Below are 25,557 nucleotides of genomic sequence, written 5' to 3' on the forward strand. Positions count from 1 at the left end.
TGATTGCAAAACATCTAGACCAGTCAGTTTTGATTCTTAAATATTTTAACGTCATGGCCAGATGGTGGAATTGAATCATAATTTTTTTTTTAGATTGGTCTAAAATTGCTGTATTGATACTTTGACTTCTGGAACCAAGCATTCTGGATTTATTTCTTGTTACACTGCTAATTGTCTAATTCTTGTTTGAAATGTTTCACATTTTTGTCGAGCCTTCGACTTTAGTCGAAAAAGCGAGACATAGCGATCCTACATTCCGTCAGCGTCGGCGGCGTCCACAAATATTCACTCTGTGGTTAAAGTTTTGAAATTTTAATAACTTTCTTAAACTATCCTGGATTTCTACCAAACTTGGACAGAAGCTTGTTTATGATCATAAGATAGTATCCAGAAGTAAATTTTGAAAAATAAAATTCCATTTTTTCCGTATTTTACTTATAAATGGACTTAGTTTTTCTGCCAAGAAATATTACATTCACTCTGTGGTTAAAGTTTTTAAAATTTTAATAACTTTCTTATACTATTTTGGATTTGTACCAAACTTGGACAGAAGCTTGTTTATGATCAAATGCTAGTATCTAGAAGGAAATTTTGTTTTCTTCCAGTTAACATTACATTCAGTCTGCAGTTAAAGTTTTTAAACATTTATTAGATTCATAAACTATCCTGGATTTTTACCAAACTTGGACAGAAGCTTCTTTCAATCAAAAGATAGTATCAAGAGGAATATTTTTATTGATTTACCTCCTCATTTTTGTTGAGCCTGCGATTAACAGAAAAAGTAACCCTTACAAATTTTTATGTATGCAACTTTGATAGCTGACTATAAGGTATGGGTTTTTCTCATTGTTGAAGGCAGAACATTGACCTATAAAAAAAAGTATAATGGCTTTTATTTTCGTTATTTGAACTCTGGTGGTTTAAGTTGTCTCATTGGAAGTCATACAACATATCCATATTTTTATATAGCTGAATCTTGGTTTTTCAATTTTTTCTGCCTTATTTGAGAAATTGTATATCTTGTATGTTGCGGATAATTTAAGAAATACAGTATTGTACTATTAACTCATTATTCTGACAGTACTATAGATTGTCTTTTGATTTTGTTTCTTTAAAAACCATAATAATTAGTGTCCATTACACCTGCTTTATTTTGTAGTATAAAGGTCTATTTGTAAACATAAGGGTCATACACCTCCTATCACCTGTCAAGCTCTAACTGTGGCCATCTGTATATTTGTCATGTGGTAGTCCCAGCAATAGTCTGTCCCTCAAGTCATTTACACTGATAACATGCATCATTATCTCATAATTAGCATGACACCATCATTTCTTTTATTTGTTTGGTCAATAATCACCAACTGGAAATATTGGTCCAATGTTTGAATTGATTTATATGGTTTCAAGTTTACCTAGATGATGGAACTGTTACCTGGGCATTATGTGACCTGATCAGCAGGGATTAAAGAGATAAAACATTTCTACCATTAATCACACATCAGCGACTTAATTGTTTTTACTACATAATTGATGAACTACCAGGTATAAATATGAATCTCGGCCATTTGATACTGCCACATGCAAGTAATTAAGCTGTTGAAAATTTAATGTCTGATTTTTGTAGGCCTATTAAGTTGATCATGATGAGCATAAACTGAAGACAGTTATAAATTGTTGGTGTGTAAAATAGAAAAAATTCTTAAGAAATATGGGTTAATCATCATAGATCACTACCACCTTCAGGTTACTAATCATTTCAATGGAATTTCATCAAGAAAAAAACTGTGAATACTTCAATATGTGTCCTTGTAAAAAGTTAATGATGCTATTTTAACTGCAGAATATTTGCCAAAGTATGCATACATATTTTATTCAGCCACTTTTTTTGGTGGAATGTAAGATTTGTTTTTCTCAAGCATATTGCTTTCATGGTCAGTCTTTCGGAGGAACAAACTGTTTTAAATTGAAGGTTTTAGAACTTTCATTTAAATCATTCTTCTATATATTTTGTTGTGAATTGTAAGATGGTACGGTGACGTATAGTTGTTAACTTCTATGTCATTTGGTCTCTGGTGGAGAGTCATACCACATCTTCTAATTTATATATTAAACATATTTTCGTCATTTTTAAAGTTGATACGCTAATTTTACACTGACTTTCTGTAAATTTGACTTAAGTTTACAAAATTCTACAGTGAATGTCTTAGGCATGAACCTCATCAGTGTTTGTCTTTTTTATCATCATGGGTTGATTCAGCTGCTGGTGGACTGCTAGTCATGGAGGGTATCATCAGTCCTTTGGAACTGACAAGATTTCTAACATAACTTTCTTTAGAAATTCTCTGTTGATAGATTAAGAAATTATTTAAATATTAGGTTCCAAAACATATTTATAAAGTGTTATTTTCATTTTTTTTTCTTTAATAATAGTTGTGTTGTTTAGTGAAATTGATGTTATTGGCAGATCCTTGATGGTCTTTGTTAAATTTATTCACTAATTTTCAGAACTCAACTTTGAGGGGCATTAACAGAGTAACAGCATGACATATTGTATAGATAATTGTGTATTTTTGAAGATTGTTTTTTGACCTCTATTTGTATAATGTTTTGAGTTCTTGGGTTGCTGACATAAATTTCTGTTGAAAGTCTGTTTTCCCAGTATAAGTAACTCGGATACAATGGGTAATCTGGGTATACTGATCTTGGCTTGATTTTATGCATCTGAAGAGCTTTTCTGGATTTACCTTGGTCAGAAATGCTCAAAGACAAATATTATATTTAAATGTCTTAAAGGTGAATAGGAGGGAGTAACATATAAATTACATAGATAATGGTCTCCTCTTTAGTAAAACCTCAAACAAATGCCAATAGATTGTGTGTACCGGTAGTTCTTACTATAAACTTGTTCAAAAGGGATGTTCATGGGTTGTACCATGCTTAATTCAATGTTGCATGTTGTTAAAATGTTTGGATGGATGTATGCCTATCTTCTAACAGGTATAATTTCAACCTTTTTCATGATATGGGAAATTATTGTGAATCCTCCATTGCACCAGACAAACATTTAAAGCCAGGTGGAATTAGTATTCTGACTTTAAGCTGACCAGTTCTTTTTACAACCAAATGCTGCATATATGTATTATTGATACAAATGCCAATCTTGCAGTCTTTTGATTGACGAATTGGAATTGAAAGCCACGAGTTTACACATATTAAGCATGAAACCCTCAAGGTGGTTACAAGAATATTATTTTATTTGCTTTTTCAGAAATAATGCAATATTTGAAAAGAAGAAACAAGAAGACCCCACAACGCTGATAAATACATTTGAAGTAACAGAACTTGTAGGAATTGTGTCTTTGTTGTATGGTATGCTGCTCCATTCAGGGACCCCTAGTAGAAGTGACACACCCCCTCCAGAACTTCCTCCAGCTACATTACAAATCACTATCACAGGACTTAAGATGTTAAATTATATGGCAGTCCTTAATCTGGATATGTTACAGGTAAGAAAAAGTTACCAATTTTACATATGGTACTAATGTAGAAGATGTGCTAATTCTATATACTGTAAAATTTTTGCATTGTTTTTATTATTGCAAGAATTGTGACGGAATTGGTATTACAAATATAAAAACTCACACATTAATTATTTATAGCATTATTTGTATGCCGATATTAATGAATTCGCAATAGTTAATCTTGGGTTTATGTACATTCTCCAAAAATCACTATAATAAATGCACTAGAAAATTTCTGAATTTATAATATTTGCCTGTCTTTACTATGCCTTTATTAACAGTCATTTTTATACAAGTAAATTTGGAATTAAATCCACCATTCAGTATACAATTGATGTTCTGTTCTTACTTTTATTATTGAGAAATACTGGTAACACTGAACATCAGAAAGTTTCTGTCTTTAACTTTTTTTCAGCTAGAGTAACTCCTTACAAAAGAAAGTCTATATTAAAATCACAAAAAAACATGAAGGACATGGAAAAGGGGTCAGGGTATAAAATGAGAAAAGCCATCTTGCAACTAGATCAAAGCACACAGCTAGTGCTTTTGTGAATTATCTGGCAGATAGGTGTCTTTACTCTTGCTACTTTTCCTATTTAAACATTTTATTTGAATGGCATTATGTTTCAAAAGTAGTAGATTGAAAAGAAAAACAGTCATTCTTAGATTATTACTTTTTGCAGAAAACTTTGGGAGAAGAAGGATCTTCCTTAGAGTTCAGACATATAGCAAGTTATTCCATGTGGTACTGTGTACACCATCAGTGTGAAGAACTGTTACATGAAGTCATAGTATGTGTGGGATATTTTACGGTTCTTAATCCAGATAATCAGGTAATCCTTTCATTTTTATACGACCACAAAAAAATTTTGAGGTCGTATATTGGTATGACGTTGGCGTCGTCGTCCGAAGACACATTGGTTTTTGCACTCTAACTTTAGTTTAAGTTAATGGATCTCTATGAAATTTTACCATAAGGTTCAATACCACAAAAGGAAGATGGGGATTGATTTTGGGGGTTATGGTACCAACAGTTAAGGAAAAAGGGGCCAAAAATAAGCATTTTTGTAACTTCCAGACATAACTTGCGTGTTAGTGTATGGATCTCTCTGACATTGTACCACAAGGTTCCATATCACAAAGGGAATGCTTGGATTGTTTTTGGGGGTAATTGCCTCCAAATTTTAGGAATTAGGGTCCAAAAAGGGGCAAAAAACAAGCATTTTTCTAGTTTCATGACAATAACTTGTGTGTAAGAGTATGGATCTCTCTGACATTGTACCACAAGGTTCCATATCACAAAGGGAATGCTGGGATTGATTTTGGGGGTAATTGCCTCCAAATTTTAGGAATAAGGGGCCAAAAAAGGGGCAAAAAACAAGCATTTTTCTAGTTTCATGACAATAACTTGTGTTCAAGTGTATGGATCTTTATGAAATTGTACTACAAGGTTCCATATCACAAAGGGAAAGCTGGAATTGAGTTTGGGGGTAATTGCCCAAAACTTTTAGGAATAAGGGGCCAAAAATAAGCATTTTTCTAGTTTCCAGACAATAACTTGTGTTCAAGTGTATGGATCTCTCTGAAATTGTACTGCAAGGTACTATACCACAAAGGGAAGGCTGGGATTGATTTTGGGGGTAATTCCCCCAAAATTTTAGGAATTAGGGGCCATAAAAGGGCAAAAAAACAAGCATTTTTCTAGTTTCAGGACAATAACTTGTGTGTAAGTGTATGGATCTTTATGAAATTGTACAGCAAGGTTCCATATCACAAAGGGAAAGCTGGGTTTGAGTTTGGGGGTTATTGCCCTAAACGTTTAGGAATTTGGGGTCAAAAAGGGACCAAAAAACAAGCATTTTTCTAGTTTCCAGACAATAACTTGTGTTCAAGTGTATGGATCTCTCTGAAATTGTACTGCAAGGTACCATACCACAAAGTTAAGGCTGGGATTGAGTTTGGGGTGATAAATCATAAGGGGGTTCAAAAAATTGGGGGGGGGGGATTTTTTTTTTTCTTTTTTTTCTTTAAAATTTTTCATTTTAAATTGGTTATTTCTGATTTATATATAAAAGCAAATAATAATGATAAGGTTTGAATAGGTAAATTAAATTTTTTTAAGTTCTTAGACCACATTCATTCTGTGTCAGAAACCTATGCTGTGTCAAATATTTAATTACAATCCAAATTCAGTGCTGTATCAAGCTTGAATGTTGTGTCCATACTTGCCCCAACTGTTCAGGGTTCGACCTCTGCGGTCGTATCAAGCTGCGCCCCAGCGGAGCATTTTATTATTAGTTCTAGGTAAACTTTCAGTATAAAAAGATATGTCAATGTAGTGCATTGTATTTTTTTTCTGTACACAAAAACTGAAAAAAGTTGCTTTGGTTAATCATGTTAATGTGTATAAAGTAGAAATTCAAGGAGCTATATATTTTTCTACACATTCTTGATTTGTTTTTATGTAACCTCATTCACAAGGTCTCGAAAACACCTATTGTTGTACTAGTCAGATGCATGAAACATAGGTATTTATTTAAAGGGTAAATCACAATACCTGTTTTCCTTGCCACCGAGGCAATGAATATCAATAGTTTGACCAAGTGATCAATTTAGGCTCCTAGGAGCCCCTAGTTAGTTAAGCATGTTATTTTTGAATTCTGCTTTATCACCAAATAAAACTACCTAATCCATTAATGGAACAATATGTTATGAGAGACACAAGGATTATTTTGGAAAGGTTATGAGGACAAGTATTTAATCAAGTTTTAAGCACTAATCTTCTGATGGCTTTTCTCAGATTGACAAACTCCAAACTCCCGCTAGATTTGAATGGTCCTTTTCTGACATTTAAATGTGTGATGTTAAATTACAAATGTACCTTTCGAGGCAGGATTAACTTCTGATTGCAATGAATAACCTTCTTTTGCCAAATGATTTATTTTCTGTTTGTCAAATATGAAATAGACACTGAGGCATACTTAAGAGATTTAAATGGCACTGTAGAGTACTTAGGAGCTTTAAATGGACGTTTTTGTTTCTTAAAGTAAGAGAATGGGTTATAAAATCTGTTTTTAAAATTTTCATTTCCATCAATGTAAATTATTTTTCGACTCCAGTAGGTTCCGGTTTCAGATATTATCCTTTGTCATAGTAAATATCAGCCTAATGTTTTTGTTATGTGATACAAATCTGTAATTCCCTATAGACTCTTTGTGGTATTTTTTAATCATAAAACCATGGAATTTGATACTTAGTTTTTTATTTTGGCTATTGGCAATCAAATTTTTATCTATAAAGATTAAATGACAAGAGTTTGGTTGTCTCCCTTTTACCTGATAAAAACTGGATGAAAAAATAAAATAGGCAAATGTTAATAAGTTTTATTTGAAGGAATATTGCTGTAACAAGTCATAAAGTATCTTTGATGTAACACTTTAAAACTGACGACTTTCACTTGAAAAGAAAATTCTGTTTTTCTTTAAAAGAAATGAAAACAGACAAGTTGCTATTATATTTAAAAAAATACTCATACAAATGTTATGAATTTTGAATTTTTTTACCAAAATATTTTATAACATCATTTTAATGAGAAAAATTGTCATGAAGTTTGCCAGCAAGATAAAATATGACAGTTAAAATAGTAAAAAATATCATAAAACGTCAAAAATAAAATGTTTGTGAAAATAAAACTTAGCAGTGATAGTCTATGCCACTGTTTTTAATTATGACATATCCTATCATATAGTTTATGTAGAGAAATCATTGTGCATAATGACTTGACTGCCGAGATAAACAAATCCAGATTCTACATAAATCTGTTTTGATCCACGATAAGTACGATTTGATACTGAGTTGGTGCATATATCTCTATAGAAAGCCCAGCAGTAGATGAGAATATCATAACTTTACATAATGTTATGACTGTGAGCAAATCTGCTGTTTATTGACCTCCAACAATGAGCAAATCAAGGGTTACCTCCCCCTGCAATTCATCATAGATTCAAACTGTCAAATCATGTGGTATATCAGAAGTTTCTTGTTAAGTCAATTTCCTCATTTAACGTTTTGTGTGATATTATTTTGGATGCAGGTAGAAAACCCACCGAGATGGTATATTGAAATTGTTTGTTTTGTCTATTTTTTCTACGTTCATTATGTAACCTTGATTTTGAAATTGTCTTAATGAGTATATCAAATTAGTAGTTCATTTGATGTTTACATGAGATATTCTAAAGGTAGCTTAGACTGTTCACAAATTACAATTTATGATTATCTGTAATAATTCGATTATTTGTATTTCTTTCAAGTTATTTTATTACTTCATTATAAATATTTTCACCAAATTATTTATAGTTTGATTCTGTCTACATGAAAGTAAGATGGCACCTAAACTTTATAAGGTATTAATTTGTGGACGCTCCCCCAATATCAGAATAGTTTGCTATATTACATAGTTTAAAGTAAAACCACATTGCTCATAAATATTTTACTGTATAAATGAAAATTTAGTAGGTTTTCAAGCTATTGCAACATATTTTAATTATTTAGCTTTTAATTGAGCATTGCGGTTTTTCTGTTGGATGACTCAGTTTATATGAAATCAGAAAAAAAAATATCACTGAATATCTGAAAAGTTTTTCCTGTTTCCTGTAACAAAAAGGTAAAACATAAGTACATGTATTACTGTTGTGTAGGTGGCTGGTGTAAACGACTACTACTACCATTATATCTTTTTTTTATGCCCCATTTATGGGCATTATGTTTTTCGGTCTGTGCATCCGTTCGTCCATCCATCTGTTTGTCCTTCCGTCCGTCTGTCCCGCTTCAGGTTAAAGTTTTTGGTCAAGGTAGTTTTTGAAGAAGTTGAAGTCCAATCAACTTGAAACTTAGTACACATGTTCCCTATGATATGATCTTTCTAATTTTAATGCCAAATTAGATTTTTGACCCCAATTTCATGGTCCACTGAACATAGAAAATGATAGTGCGAGTGGGGCATCCGTGTACTATGGACACATTCTTGTTCTCTCCTTGATTAACACAGACAGATTTTTATGCCCCCGCAATTAAAAGTTTGGGGGCATATTGTTTTATCCCTGTCCGTCCTTCCGTCTTTCCATCCTTCTGTCCGACGTCCCATTATGGGTATATCGTTATTCCAGATAACTCCTCCTACAGTTTGAATGCTAGGAAGTTTTCACTTTGCTGGCTGTTTGTACATATATTGAAGGTGTGCATGTTGTCAGGGTTTTTTTTTTTATTAATATTTGCTCTTTTGGGAGATAGTTGAACTTTGTTATTTTTTGGAGTATTTACTTGCACAAGAGGTGCATAGCGTTTCCGGATAACTCCTACAGTGAACCATAGACCTATGTGCTCCCATGCTCAACTTTGTGTATTTTAAAATAACACTTTGCATCTGCGGGGGCATCATTTGTGTCTCATTTAATATCTCAAAGAAAGTCCAACATTGACTTTGTTTTAATACAGTTACTTCAGAGTGGAGTGCGGGGGCATCACTTTGTCTATTTTTTTTTATTTTTTTTTTTTGGGAGGGGGGATAGATCTTGGGAAAAAATACCCTTTTTGATTTTAAGGTCACTAGGTCAAAGTTTTCAAAGGCAATTAATAGAATGAAATTTGAACATTTTTTGTTTGTTTTGTTTCCAACAGTTTATTATACATTGTACCTGACTTTAAAATCTTTTTTGTTCTACAAATCCTTAAAGCTTATGTGCCCATGGTGCTTCTGTAAAATATTTTGAACATTTACCACTACAGACTCATTATATCTGACCACAAACCAATATATGTTGTAAGAAAATTCAGTACTTTCTCATTTCCCTTCTTTGTTTTGTTGTGACAACATATTTTCAATCTTCATAAGATATTTTGAATTAAAAAAAATTTTAAATTGCAATATGCTGTCACTTTGTTGATGAATTGATGGATAGACCAACATGGTGCAGATGCTTAAACTGTAGATATTTCAAGTACATAGCACTCAACAATCTACCACAACTGACATTGATATATATACTGATCTTCTTATGTAACTCTTACACAAATAATCATCTATGACAGTATCCATGGAGGGTTTATTGAGGAAGTACTACTCTACAAAATGACATATAATTTGCTTTATGGGTGGGTGAAAATTGTTGTAGTATAATTGTCAGTATGACATCTTCATTGGCATTTTATGAATTGAGGCAGCAATATATTGCCTTTGGAGTTGATATTATGGGCCCTTCAGAAGATATATACTGAATAATGCTTAAATCTCAAACTTAATGGTCAAGGTCACAGATATGATTGTGACCTTGACTTTTAAACTTTACATTACAAATCATCCATTTTAAATCATGTGCACTTAATATTTAGAGTGCTGCTTGATGTTGGTTGGAATCTTAGCATAAATTTCAAGGTCACTAAATAAGTTTCAATGTTATGTTTACAATTTTAAAATATGAAAATAAGGAGATGTGGTATGATTACCAATGAAACTATCAACAAAAGTTCAAATGAAGTGGATGTAAGCAATTATAGGCAACCCTACGGCCTTCAACAATGAGAAAAAACCCATACCTTATAGTCTGCTATAAAAGGACCTGACATGAAAAATATGAAACAATTCAATTGAGAAAACTATTGGCCTAATTCATAACAAAACAATTTACGAAAAACAAATATGACAGACATGAACCAACAACAACCACTTAACTACAGGCTCCTGACTTGGGACAAGCACATAAAGAATGTGCGGGGTTTAACATGTTTGTGAGCGCTCAACCCTCCCCCTAATCGGGGACAGTGGTGTAACAGCACAACATAAGAACAAACTATAAAAATCAGTTGAAAAGGGCTTAACTCATCAGATCAATACAAAGCAGAAAAACATCTAACAAAACACAGATCAGATGTGGCAGGGTGTTTTAAAAGATTGTTAAACAACAAAAAAGACACAAAGTACAGATCTGAGAGTACTCGCAGTTACTGACAGCTAGTTCAAAGCAAATAACAAACTGATAAAAGAAATCATGTATCTAAGACTAAAATATCAATCAGTACACATCCAACATCCTATGGATTTAGTGAAAAGATGTCATTAACAGTCAGAGAAAAAAACGAGCTTGTGCAATGCAAAAATATAAGTTCCCTCTGTATGATAAGCACTGCTTGAAACCTGAGACAATACTTTTAATGACCCTTCTGCTCCTAAAAGATGTATCACATATATGACTGGAATATCAAGCTTGAATATTAAGATGACAAACTTGTTTTGATAATGCAAAACTTAATCAAACAAGACCAGACATGGTTATTGATGATCAATACTGAATATTCTTTCAGGATGCATTTTTAAGGTAGTGAGAAGTATTTAAAGATTCCTGTTGAAGAAAATTTATTTTTTTAAAAACTGTTGAAAACAATTTTGTTTTACATTTAAGGTTGTCATCCTATTATCTTCTAACAGTTATGCTTTTCCTCATGATTTTGTTCTTTATTTCAGGTTGTGATACAGTCGGGCCAGTCCCCAACGATCTTACAACAAATGTGTTCCCTCCCATTCCATTACTTCAGTGATCCTCGGCTGACTACAATCCTGTTTCCAACGTTGATAGCATGTTGCTATAACAACCAATCCAACAGAGAAATCCTAGAACAAGAACTTAGTTGTGTGCTGTTATCTAATTTTATAGAGGTATGAATTTTCCATAATCATACATTAAGACAATTTTTTTTCCTCGATGAAGGTGATTGTTATGTTGAGTAGAAAGAAGAACTTCAGACTTGGGAATACCCAAGAATCATACTCATAGTCTGAAGAAACTTTAGAATAAGAAAATATAAGAGAATTTCCATAATTGAGTTGCTATTTTTATAAGTCTCCTCATTTGAAAAGAAAAATTATGAATGGAAAAAACCCTCTGATTTACTTTAATCATGCGACTTGTCCATGCCACAAGTTTTGGCAGGGAAGATTATTAACCCCCACTGATTGATGCAGCATTATACTTGATGGCTCTTTGTATGGCTACTGATATCAATGTCTTTGGCAGATTAAAACATAATGGAGACATGCATTTTTCTCATATTATAATGATAAAAAATGTCTGGTGTTTTCAGACACATGTCGTAAAATGCTAAAAATTTCGATGAAAGAGTAACCGTGTTTTTTTGTTTTTTTTGTATTTTGCTCCTGGTGAAATGCATGCTGGGATTTTAAATGATGTTGCAGTTGGAGCGTCATTAGGGTCTTTTGAAGATCTTTAGGTTAAATTTTTGTCACTTTTCTTAACCACACTATTATTTTCTTGATTGCCAGTATAATTATAGAAATAATTAAGTAAATTAAATGACTGAAGAAATTTCAGTTATTTCTTATAATTACAGTCAATTTATGAGTCCAGCAGCATGCAGTCAGTAATTATGAAGGAAAAATTCATAGCCACAAACATCAGTGGTATCATTTTCACAGGGATTAAGGATATATTTGACTTTTCTGCTTGACATAATTAAAATAATAATCAAAATTAAAAAGATGATTGTTGGGTTAATGACCAGAACCAAGGTTAATTGATTTGGAGAGTCAGAAGCCTTAGACATCTTTCATGCAAGCTATATTGTTTGAATTGAAAAAATCTTATCTTCACTCAGAAATATTTGGTATATTGTTGCTGAAAGATTAGATTGAAAAAAACAGGTTCCTCCGGTATAAGTTAGGTTCAATATTAGTTAAACCTTTCTCAATTAAAAAGTCAGAAGAGCTTCTTTGGTCTAGATTTACCCCATACTATGAGCTATTTGTCAGACACAGGTATGTCTGTTGTTCTTTTATCTTTATTTCAATGATTTGGACATTTGATTCTCAGTTTGAAGTTGAAAGTAAATTACATTTTGAAATTAAGGATTGACATTTTAATAACTTGGACAGTAACATCACATGAGCCGCCACATATACAATTAAGATTGAAAGACTTGTTTGTGTACAGTGTGTTCCCACTGACATGTTTACTTATCTTTTGTCAACTTCCTGTCATCAATATATTGATGATTTCAGCATCCCTTCAGGAAAGGGAGATAATAGTCCTGCTTCCTGAATATCCAGCCCTCTACCATGTCATTAAGTGTGAAAAAGAAACGGCACTCGTTCGGCACCTTGCTCATACAAATTGCCATTGTCTTTAGACAATATTCTATCATCCTAGTACTTTGGGTTATAGATTTTCTCTGTAGCTCAGGTAGACTGATAATAGGTATTGTTTAATGAGACAAATAGGCTCTTGGGGTTGGTATCCTCTCCTTTGTTGACCAACTCAATAGGGGTGAATGGACAGGTGGTTTATTTTAATTTTCAATCCAGTTAAGTGATGCATTGATTTGAGAAATTTTATTTCATTATTGAAAGATTGATTTTTGTGGTCAATTTTATAGATGCTGGGAACATTGTTGTTTACTAATATGACATTCTATCCATAAATGGAACAAATATTTTATGAATAAGATTTAAATATTATTTAATAGTTAAATTGTTTCAGTATAGCCATTGTTGATCCAGAAATTTAATTATTTGTTTATTAAATGACATTTTCACATAGCTACATAAGTCAAATTTTGTTTTATTGATATTTGTCTTCATATTTCAACAGATTATTTCTTCATGAGTACTGTCTTAAACATTTCTACAGAAATACTGCATTAAAGGCCTTGCCATAAGGTTTAAATTCATCAATTTATAAATGCATGTAATTTGCAAACATTTAAGTACCATTAAATTCCAAAAGCTGAAAACTGTACAATAAAGCTTTTATTGTTTGTTTCTAATAACTATGAATATAGAAGTTCAAATGAAACTTTAAAAAAAATGTGTGCAATAAGATAAACAAAAAAATAGTTACAGTAAAACTGACTAATACTTCATGTGGGAAAGCAAACCTCGCAATTTTTAATTAACAATACAGTTTGGTTTAATTAGTCATTCCTGATTAATATAATATTGTTTTATAGAATACCACAGTACTGTGAGGTCTTTTAAGTAATTCATCCAGCTCTCTTTTATTGTAATAGTAAAGTAATTATTACTTTTTTCAAGTATTACTAGTAAAAACAAACCTTTATTATTATGTATGATATTTTAGAATTATTTTGGAATTAGAATTTGATAGGTGTCAACTTGAGGAACGTACTGCCAAACATAAAACCAGTAATCAGTTTCAAGTGCCACTTATAACGCTACTTAAAAGCTCTACATCCCCAGACTATTCTAATTTGCATGGTTAAACAAGTAAAATTCTATTGAACAATATTTTTCAAAAGATATCTTGAAATTCACATTCATAGATGATAGTAGTTGCTTGATATATATGTTTCGATTTTCAATAAAAAAAATTAAAAGATATCTAAATATTCAAATTATATGGTAATAGTTGTTTGATAAAAAAATAATGAGATGTGGTATCTGTTTGGGTTTTCTTTTCTTTCTTTTTTCTTTAATTTTTTTTAGGGTATGCAATACAGTATGTTGAGAACTTAACAAAACATGTGAAATAACTATGGCTTCAAAGAAAAAAATGCAGAAGTTTCATAAACTGTTTGTTTACAAAGTGATTTGATCTTGTGATTGAACATTAAAGCATTTTGAAAATAAAACTTTTATTTATGAATGGAATTTTATTGACATACAAATTATACTAAGTGCAATCAGAATTAGACTTGTTTTATGACAGTTAAATTTAATTGAAGTAAAACCAAAGACAGAACACTGTCCAAATGTTTGAAGTTATTGGATTTTTCAGAAGCTGAATGTAAATATTGGTGTGACAGTGTCTGGAAAAATTGTTGGTAGGGGGCTAAGCAAATAGGAAAATTCATATAACATTCTCTTAGTCTAATTATTGTTAGATATTTTCAATCAGTTGCACAAATAATCCAAGTTTGCTTTGAAATAAATATCTATTGGTGTTTGTTTATAATTGAAATAGTTTGTAACAATTAACCAGAAAATGGGTTAGGAAGATATGCAAATAAATACATTCTTAGTTTAGCCAATGAATACAGATTATCTTCAGTGGCAGCTTGTGTCCATATGTATTGATATTAACTTATACTGAAATAGGTATTTTCAATCGGTCAAAATAAGAGAAAAAAATGCAGGAACCTTTATGCCAAATAGATGCAAAATGATGCGAAAAAATAGGATGGGCCTCAATATATGCATAAGGTTAATAGGTTATTGTATTTGTCCTTTTACATGTTACTGCCTTTACTAAGTCTCTGTTTAACAGTGAACAATATATGCCTTCTATTACTCTCATGTTGTTTTGGGATAAAAGTATCCCTCTAAATGTATTATGCAATTGATATGTATAGGATAATCTATTTTGAAATTTTTCATTTTTGTATGAAAGTGTTTATTAGCTACAGCCTTTTATGGATTAGCCCAGAAAAGAAAAAAAATCGGTATTAGTATTTTGTTTTTATAAAAAGCCCACTTTTCGTGTTTCTAGCTGCTACTGAAAACATCATGGTGAATAAAGAAGGGTTGTTGAGTGAATGGTTGGAGTTTTAATAACTGTGTCATATTCTTTTAAATAAGTTTTTCTTAACATTACACTATTTTTTTGTAGGAGAAGCAGCTTGAAAATCAACAGACTTCATTATTTACAAAGAAAGGTAATATTCTGTTTGTGCATCTTCAATATATATATATACCGAATGTTTTCAATCACAATACCAAGCTATTCCCTAATCAGAAACGGAAACACTATTTCTTCAAGAGATTTGCTTGTGGTCAGAATATTTGTTGACCTAGGAAACCAATTTAATTGTATCTGTGGATAATTCCAATCAAATTCAAACTCCTGTTATTTATTGTACAAGGTATGATAAATTGATCAAATTTATTTACTTTGTCATGATAATAACCATATTATTAAGTCATCAAAATCATTTAAATTTAAATTTAACTCAAGATTCATTCAATTACTATTGAAAAAGATCGACTGTGGTATACTATAGTGGTTTAATTTGTCCCTTAAGCTTCACAACTGTCTTACGTTGACCAACAAAAGTGAATGTGATATATTTTATTTTAACACGACAAACAAAACAGAAGAGTGAAAATACTTTGTAATCTTAGGTAATCCTCACCAAGTTCTTTAATCACTGCATGGAGCCGTTATAAGTGGGAGGTAATCCATAGGTAAATAATGTACCTGGGCAGGTAACAAAACAGCTGTTATACCTGTCAGGTGGAGACTCCTTCAGGTATATCATCAATCAAACATAGACTGACAATAATTTCATGTCTGACTCTTTGTTGAAAAAATATGCAAAGATTGTTTTTTGCTAATTACTACTTCAGATAATATATGAAGAAGTCTCTTTGGAATGTAGAAAGAATACTTATTACAGAATTTTTTTATCTTAACTTTATGAAAATGTGTAACTTATGACCTTGCAAGCAATCTAGTTTAAAATTTTATTTGCATACTTTCATTCGCTTTCTGTTTTCGTTTCAGAAAAAGAAAAGGCAAAGGAAGGAGACCAAAGAATGGTGCTAGGTAGCAGATTCCCTATGGAGCAATGGACCACTGCCCAAGAATATTTCAAAATCTCATAAAATTATCTATGTGCATTGTGAAGCTTCAAGATATCTTTGGGAACTATCAAAAATCCAAGCTATTGAAAGTTATTCACATTTGCTAAGACTTGTTATTGCTTATATGGATATTTCTATTAGAAATATAAAGGTGATAATTCTTAGCCCTTAAAACTGAGCACCATCTATTGACATTACATAGATGGGACTGATTGTGTTTAAAACCTAGACAAACATCAACATATACAGTCTCATTGAGGCCAGAGTATACACATTGTAATCTTCAAATTACTGATCTAATTCCTCCTTAGATAGGAAGAGTTTGGTATGTTTACGCTGATCAAGATACAGAGAATCTGGTATGTTTGTCAAGGCGTAGTGTATCCACAATAAAAGGATTTTCAGCTCACATCATTGAGGGCAACAAGTCATGATCTGTCTCAAATTTCTGGACGTTTATCAGTTTATGTTTTTGTGATCTGCATTGAATTTGGCTTATTTTGACCATTATATATGCAAACTAAAACTGTATTTAGTTTTAAAATTGAAATCCATTTTATTTGCACTTTTTTTGTATGTTTATTTCTAGTGTTCTGTTATTGAATATAAGTTGTCATGTTTTTCATCATTTTCAAAACATTCCAATATAGGATTGTAAATGATCTGGTTTTTTTCCTGAATCTCACTGATTTTAATCCACTCTTCTTTCTACCTCAACTAGCCAAAGGTTAGCCTGTGCCATTACTTGGTCTCCGTAGAAAATCTTCTTTCAAAACTGTGTTGTATAACTGGCTGGTAACGTCGCTTAGTGTTATGTTGATGAAATGTACCAACTTATTTAATAAACAAAATAATGAACTAACTGGACAGTCTTCACTAAAATTGAAGGTTAAACTTTATTCTGTGATTATAAGCCTTTTACTTAATGTCTTTTTTCAAAATTACATATGGTGACACAAACCCAATTTATGCTCAATACTTCCACAAGAAAAGATGGAAAAATTGCTGAAAAACCCCCTCCTAAATTATTCAAATCTATCCTATTTAACCATGATAATGTGGTGTATCTATCACTTGTGTAAATTGTATGCTTTAAAGGTTGTGATTTTTTTTTTCTCAATGTGTTAGAAGTGCCATATATAAAAAAAAAGAAATGAGAGATGAACTAAATGTTGTGAATCTAGAATGAAAATGTAAAGCTAGTATGTCCAATTTCTTCAATTGTTTTTTTTTCCAACCAAATCTAGCAGTAGGTTTGATAGGAAGTTGATAGAATCTTCAATTGTATTGACGATGATTGTGATGGATGGTTACAGAAAATCATTGTGTTGAATGTTTTATAGTTTGACTATATACATACCAGTTACTGTACAGAGAAACAAGAATTATATGAGGAGGAAAACTAAACTGTGATATTTTATACATCATTTTATATTTCATCAACAACCCTTTATGTACAGTGATTGAAATTATCCTTTTTTTCTGTGAGATAGTTTCATTATCAGTCTAATGTGTTACTTGTATAATTTACTCACATCATGGGCATTCGAACATTTTATAAGATTTCCATTTTGTTTTCAATGACTTGGTTTGGACTTCCCTAAATGATCTGAGCTTTTTACAACATCATTTTATGTACAGGTAAGTTGAATAGTAAGAATTTTGTATGAACTTGTTTTCTGTGTTTTTCTTTAAATCTTAGCTCAGTTAATCTATGTATAAACATAATTTGATGATTTTAATATGTTTTTAGTTTAAAGCCTACCAATAGAACTAGCACAGATCATTTTTTTAATAGGAGGGGGGGAAAAGTGCTGTAAAATTTTGAAACTATGTAATTCTTCATTATTTAATTTCTATCAAACAATACAGGTACACTGTATTATTATTGCTGTATTTATATGGGTGTAGATTGTATTTGTTTTAACTGATACATTTCAGATAGGAAACCATACTCCATGATATCTTATGGCGTTGAAGCTTTTAAAAGTAACTTTGAATAGCCGCACTGGAAATTTATGCAGTCATATTGCATGTGGCATCAGGGGCAATCAAACTCATCTGCTTGTAGATAATATTTGTCATTGTAATTTAAACTATTATTGCAAAATCCTTAGTGTCATTTTCTGGGCAGAAAAGAAGGCTAGTGTTGGTTTTTGGATTGTTGTCCAACACATTTCTGAACAAAGACCCAAAAAGGACTCAAAATTGCAGCATTTACAGTCTCTTTTTGATAAACATTTGTTCAGCATACCTTTGCAGCAAGTTTGCAGCAATGTTTTAAAAACATAGCTCTTTAATTTAGTCATTTACTAATTTTATATCTTTAACAGTTAATGAGAACAGCACAAGACATTATCTGAATTTATCAAAAAGAGTTTACTAATGAAAACAAATATGAGTTGTCTGCTCTACAAATTTGGCACATAATTGTATCTTTTCCTCTCTTTCAATTGTCTGAAAGCCAGAAAACTATTTATTTGTCTAAATGTGTTTTAAAGTTTGATTTTGTTTTGTTTCTGAAGGTAAATGGTTGTGTATACAATAACTATATTGAATTTTTTAGAGTGTTAAAAATCATTACAATTTGTTGTGTATTAACATTATTTGTTGTCTGCATTTTGAGTTTTGTCATTAAAATAATATATAACTTGCTGTTGTATTTTTCATACTTTTTTAGAATGATAAAACTTTACATCAGTTTATTTTAACTGGATTTTTTGTTGACTGTAATGGATATTTCAGAAGAGGTCATAGGTCGTACTGTTCGTCATAGTTGATATCTACTGAGGTATATAGGTATTGTCCTTTTCATGTCAAGCATTTATGATGCACCATTGATATTTGGGATGCTGTTGCATTAGCATAAATAACTCTCAACTGACAGCAGAGACTACAATTAATATCAATTTATTGTTCTTTAAAGCATTTTGTCTTATGAAGAAAAATAACACCATTGGTTTCTTCAGAATATTTTGTCTGTTAAACATAGTTTTAATCCTAACATATATCCAACTTATAGAAAAATTCAACTGATGCAGCTCATTTTAGAAACACTTGAAACCTATTTTTAAGAAATAATTCTTTCATGCAATTATCTGTGCTCATTTTAACATGGGTAGGCATTATATTTGTCAATATCTTTAGCGAGGTGTAAAATGTTGATAAATATAATGCCTACCCATGTTAAAATGAGCATAGAGCATGGCATAAAAGAATAATTCCGATTCTAATAGGAAAATTTAGAACTTTTGTACTTCAAAGTGGACCTATAACACACGTTCCAAAGGCAGCCATTTTGATTTTATGAAGCCAAAACGTTATAGAAAAATCAACTGTTTCACAATAAAAAAAATGAACAAATACATGTAAACTTACTTTAAGAATGTTTTATTTAATTTCCTAGCAAGCAACACCAACACAAATGTCCATTTTGATCACCTGCATTGTTCTAAATACATTTTAATTGTTACGTCAATCAGCCCATGTTTTATTGGAATTAGAACTTGGCTTTGTTTCCTAAGCGAAAGAAGAACGTCAATATATAAATAACACACAGCTGAGAGGGTGATAGAGCAGATTGTTACCCAGAGAAAACATTGTCAACTGCCGCGAAGCCAAGGTTGACAATGTCTTTTCAACGGATAACAATCTGCTCTATCACCCTCTCAGATATGTGTTATTTAATTTATTATACTGAATGTTCTGTTATTATTGTCGAATAAATTTCAAATTCAAAATAATAAACTATGAAGTCTTGTACATAACAACCATCTGTATTTAATAAAGCGCACACTTGATCAAGCGTCTCCATGAAGGGTAATAGAGTAAATTAACACCCTCGTATTAGCCAATCAAAATATGGCATTTTAACGTGAAGTATAATAAATTAGAATGTCACATAAAAGACCAGAAACATTTCAATATGACATAATTGACCTTTTTGTTCTTGGTCTTATCATTCATTCCACAAATATTTTCACTAAAGTTTCAATTCCCTTCAGCTATGTGCATACCAAGAAAAGTGAAAGAAAAAAATGGGAAGAAATATACTCAAAATAAGGGGAACTATATATGGAGGCAGAGAAAACTAAAGAACAATAACTGTGGTCAAGAGAAAGACTATACCAGCTCACAGTAAGAAAGACTTTGGGTAGAAAACTATTGTCAAAGTTTTCATGGCTTCTATGAAAGGGTATGATTTTATATTTGGTCTCCAGCTTGATAATGTTTAGTAGAAGCGTAGTAATTTTTATATCCACCCACCAGCTATTTCCTGTTTGCTGATAATTTGAAATTTAACAACACTCATTGTACAAGCAAAATTTGTTGGCTCCTATTGAAGAGAAGGATTTTATTTGTTTTCTCCACCTTAATTATGTTCAGTTGTAATGAGTAAGCAATTTTTACATCTGCTGTGCAGCCTCTTCCTGTATGCTGATATTTTGAAATTTTACAACACTCATTGTACAAGGAAAATTTTCGTCAATGTTATTTTGGCTTCAATGAAAGAGAATGATCAGTTATGCTCCAGTATACATTTTACATTAATCAATTGTATGCAGAGACGCAGCTCCAGACCTAGTATTGGTCTTGTTAAACAGATGCCTTATGTTCTGAATTTTTGTCTTTCATATGTCCATTGTCCTTGACCTCATTTTCATGGTACAGTGACTGCTTTAAAAAATATTTTATTTTTTAATCACTTGAATTTCTCACTAATTATAAGTAATAGGATGACTATATCATGTAAATGGAATCCTTGCAAGGTCTTCATGTCTGACAAACAGGGTTCACCTGACTTAGATACCATAAGGAATAGGTCAACTATATTTGGTGTATGGAATGATTGTAAGGTGTACATGTTCATTGAACCTTGACCTAATTTTCATGGTCCATTGGTCAGTGCTAAACTTTCATGGTTAGGTCCTTTTCTCAGATACAATAGCAATAGGTCAATTTTTTGTGGTGTATGGAATGATTTTAAGGTGTACATGTCTGATTGGCAAGTTCCTATGACCTTGAACTCATTTTCATGGATCATTAGTCAATGTCAAGTTTGTGTGATATTTATCTTGAAGAATTTAAATTTAAGTCAAATTATTAGTAAAGCAGGCCAGATTTTACAGTGTGTGCACTGTTGTTTCTTGTTAAATGTTGAGTTTCCTCGAAAAAGGTTAACAAGTACACAAGAAATGACACCATCTCCTGTAAATGTGCATTCAGTATATCACATGCACATCAGATTGCTGTTTTAATTTAAACCCAGGATATCTATATCACTGGTTCAGCATTTTATTGTTTCTGTTACAGTAAGGTCATGTATGCCTTAATATTGCACATTTAAACTAGATGTATACCACAGTGACTAGTATGGGAACTAAATAATCCTACAGGAAAACTCAAAACCAACAAAAATATCTTTTTCAAGAATATAGCAGTAAGAACTAGCAGACACAATCAATTCCTAACTATGCTGTTCAAGCAATGTTTAACTTTAGTGCAGAACTGACATCTCTGAGCCATTCTTTTTCATTACTCACTGATGTGGATAACTCTATTTTAACTGAAAGAAAGTGTAACACACATCTCCAAAAGTAAAAATCAGAAAATCAAGAGGGAAAATAAGATCAGAGTAGCAGTTTTTAGAGGCAAAATAGACATTGATCAAATTACCGTATCATCCACCATCTATAATTAACATGCAAGAATATAGTCAAATCCTCAGCATTTTCCTATTCTCTTACTGCAAAGCTTGGTTTGGAGGAGAGAAAGCTGATCAAAATCGTTTGACTCTTTCTTTAAAAAAATGCATGAACTTTTTATGCCCGCGCCGTAGCGGAGGGGACATCAAGTTTTACCCTTGTCCGTCTGTACGACGTACGTCCATACATCCCAAAATTGGTTTCCGTTCTCTAACTTGAGTTCGCCTCAACCAAATGTTATGAAACTTATACACAATGCTTATTACCACAAAATACAGATCAAGTTTGAATTTTGGTAGCATCACTCTAACTGTTCTAGACTTATGCCCTTTACCAAAGGAAAAATTACAAAATTTTTAGTTTCCTTTCTCTAACTTAAGTTTGCCTCAACCAAATGTTATGAAACTTATACACAATGCTTATTACCACAAAACAGAGATCAATTTTAGTGGCGTCACTTTAACCATTCTAGAGTTATGCCCCTTTTCAAATGGAAAAATTGCAAAATTTTTAGTTTCTGTTCTTTAACTTAAGTTTGTCTCAACCAAATATTATGAAACTTAAACACAATGTTTATTACCACAAAATACAGATCAAGTTTGAATTTTGGTAGCGTCACTCTAACTGTTCTAGAGTTATGCCCCTTTATAAATGGAAAAATTGCAAAATTTTTCGTTTCCGTTCTCTAACTTAAGTTTGCCTCAACATAATGTTATGAAACTTATACACAATGCTTATTACCACAAAATAAAGATTAAGTTTGAATTTTGGTGGGGTCACTTTAACCATTCTCGAGTTATGCCCCTTTATAAATGGAAAAAAATGCAAAATTTTTAGTTTCCGTTCTCTAACTTAAGTTGCCTCAACCAAATGTTATGAAACTTATACACAATGCTTGTTACCACAAAACACAGATTAAGTTGAATTTTGGTGGTGCCAATTTAATCACTATCGAGTTATGCCCCTTTATAAATCGAAAAATTGCAAAATTTTTAGTTTCCGTTCTGTAACTTAAGTTTGCCCCAACCAAACATTATGAAACCTTTACACAATACTTATTACCACAAAACTCAGATCAAGTACAAATTTGGGTAGCGTCACTTTTATTGTTCTTGAGTTATGTCCCTTTATAATGTTGTATGCAGGCGGGGGCATCATCTGTGTCCATGGGGACACATTCTCCATTTATTGATAATGAAATAATCATTTCACTTTATTGGTACAAATCAAAATAGAAAAATTTACTGTACATTACTTTATAAAAGTTGACTTTGATTATCTACCTTTATACGGCGAAGTTGAAAAAAATTGAATCAAACAAAAAATGATCTGTATTTGTAAAAACAGTCAAATTAATAAGATGAAATGATGATAAGATGACCATATTTGGTGTATAAAATTATTACCAGACATTTCCGTCTGACAAGGTTCATCTGACCTTGACCATTTTTCATTAAAAGTCATGGATAGTTTTTAAGTTTCTGCTATTTATGTAGTAAGACCTTCACCTTAAAGACTTTCAACCTGATATGCAATCATAATCAATAAAGCAGGCGGTGAATTTCATTGTGTCCACTCTTGTGTATACCGTCAAGATTACTTTTAATGTAGAACTTTGTTTTATACCTTGATATTGCTGTGCCTTCTTGTCAATCTTTATACTAAAATTGTGATAAACGGGACAATCTTTCTTTCCTACACCTTTTGCATTTCCCTGTTGGATTTTGCGCAGGTTTTCAGGGAAGGTTCTGATTTCAATGGACGTGTTTTTTTTTCAATGCTTAATAATTACATTAGATGTATGTTTCATTATTATACGTTATTTTGATTGGCTAACAGCAATCTTGCGTCATTCTTCATTTCAAAATGAATTTCATGAATTGTAACATTCATGATGACACACGTTTCCACAATAAAGTGCACAGGTAAATAAAAGAAAAAAATGAGAGTAATCGTGTTTTCCTGATCATAGCGAAAACATGTAATTATAAGTATTAAATGCTTCTTTTAGTAATTTCATAGGGTTGTAAAAGCGTTGACCGTGCGTACATTTTTAGAATGAAGCGCTTCCGCGCTTCATACAAAATGTAATTCGGTCAACGCTTTTATACCCCCAATGAATTTACAAAAAGAAGCATTCAATTCTTAAATAAGCTTTAAAAGCAGTTGTGCAAATATCATATATTGGTCAAAACTTTACTTAATTTTATCCCAAAGGTGGATATTTACTGCGGAAGAAAAGAGTTTACATATCGTATTCCTGTCTATAGTCTTTTGTTATTTGTGTCTTTGGGTTGCTGTCTCGTTGAATTCTCAGAATCTCCTTTCATTCATAAAAACTGTCATTGAAAATCTGTCTAATCTGTATAAAAACAATGCTGGGAAACACTCAAAATTTGGTGCGACCGAAGCGTTTTTCTTGATTTACCTTCGTCAGAAACGCTTAAACCTAAAACTTGAACAAATGAGCAATAGGACCAAAATATATGACAAGATGTTATACTTATTGGTTCGTGGAGTCAATATCATGCAAATGTAAGCAATATTGATACCAGTTGGGCCAAAAATTCGTACTTTAACATTTGATGAAGAAATAAAACAAAAATATATGAAAACAATTTAAAAAATCTGATTATCCAACCAATGCTACTTAATGCTACTTAGGCTTTGTTAATTTCCACTATGTAAAGATACTTGGTGAGCAATGGGTCAAATCTCTAATATGGTCTTTCGGCAAAGGACCATGTTTTTTTTTTGGGGGGGGGGGGGGGGGGGGGCTGGGAGGGAGTATCACCCAGGGCGCAGAAAACTTTTTAATTGGTACCTGTTATTACATAACATGTACCGTTAGCGGGTTTTTTTTTTTTCTACATGCGTATTGATATTATAACAATGTCAAAAGGCAAGCCCTTTGGTGTTTTTGTTTTCTTTTGCTTGTTTCTTCTACATTATTCAACACCGAAGGTAACTGGTTTATAGAAAATAAATAGTTACTTGGAATTCTCCCGAATGGGATCGAGCGTTCGATTTTTTCTGTAAGGGATGTTTAAATAAGATACCATGTTCGGACAAATCAAGGACGTTATCCAATGTCCCGTTTTTGGATAGTGTCACGATGTGTGCACGTTAAGAATGCTAACAGAAACCCTTACAGGGATATGCATTTGCATGGCAAAATTTCTCCTACTAACCAATTAAACTTTTATTCCTAAAAACAGTCCAAATTTCATCTCTCCATTTTGTTCGACTAACTTTTGCAAAACTTTCTTAGTAATGAGATATCGCATAATTTTTTCTCGTCCTGATATGCAAATTTGCCATTGGACATAATCAACCAATTTATCTTCTGTTTGTGGTTATTTGGAAATCAAAATAATTCATGTAAACCAGTAAGTTTATTTAAAATTTAGAAAACTAGAAAACATTATAGCATTATGATAGTAATAATTTTCAACAAACTCATTGCTGCCATAAATAAACCTTTCTAAAGCAAATACAGTTTCCCCAACACGGAGTCTAAAGTAACTCACGTTCAATTAAATTGATGGCACTTGAATGAAAAGTGAAAATAATCTTCGACATTACTTTGTAGAAGAGTATGTCAACTACCCCACTTTCACTTTGATTGGATTTGCCGGGTGGTAAGTTAACACGGCTTATATGTATTTTTTAAAATTTTGAAACATAGAAAATCAGGGTAAACTACTTGCAAATTTGTCGACGA

The 25,557-nt window shown here is 31.8% G+C and overlaps 1 protein-coding gene across 1 annotated transcript in view; it reads left to right on the top strand.

Annotated features, from left to right (window-relative positions):
- LOC127733471 (S phase cyclin A-associated protein in the endoplasmic reticulum-like) overlaps nucleotides 1–18,783 on the top strand; it is a 71,374-nt gene extending 52,591 nt beyond the window's left edge. The window contains exons 26-30 of the mRNA XM_052242826.1: nucleotides 3,269–3,506; nucleotides 4,205–4,354; nucleotides 11,038–11,229; nucleotides 15,155–15,200; nucleotides 16,049–18,783. Coding sequence (XP_052098786.1) covers nucleotides 3,269–3,506; nucleotides 4,205–4,354; nucleotides 11,038–11,229; nucleotides 15,155–15,200; nucleotides 16,049–16,149 — 727 coding nt within the window. The 3' untranslated portion in view covers nucleotides 16,150–18,783. The remainder of the gene's footprint in view (nucleotides 1–3,268; nucleotides 3,507–4,204; nucleotides 4,355–11,037; nucleotides 11,230–15,154; nucleotides 15,201–16,048) is intronic.
- Nucleotides 18,784–25,557: the final 6,774 nt, after the last annotated feature.

The sequence above is a fragment of the Mytilus californianus genome, unplaced genomic scaffold, assembly GCF_021869535.1.
Source record: "Mytilus californianus isolate M0D057914Y unplaced genomic scaffold, xbMytCali1.0.p SCAF_3, whole genome shotgun sequence".
NCBI lineage: Eukaryota > Metazoa > Mollusca > Bivalvia > Mytilida > Mytilidae > Mytilus > Mytilus californianus.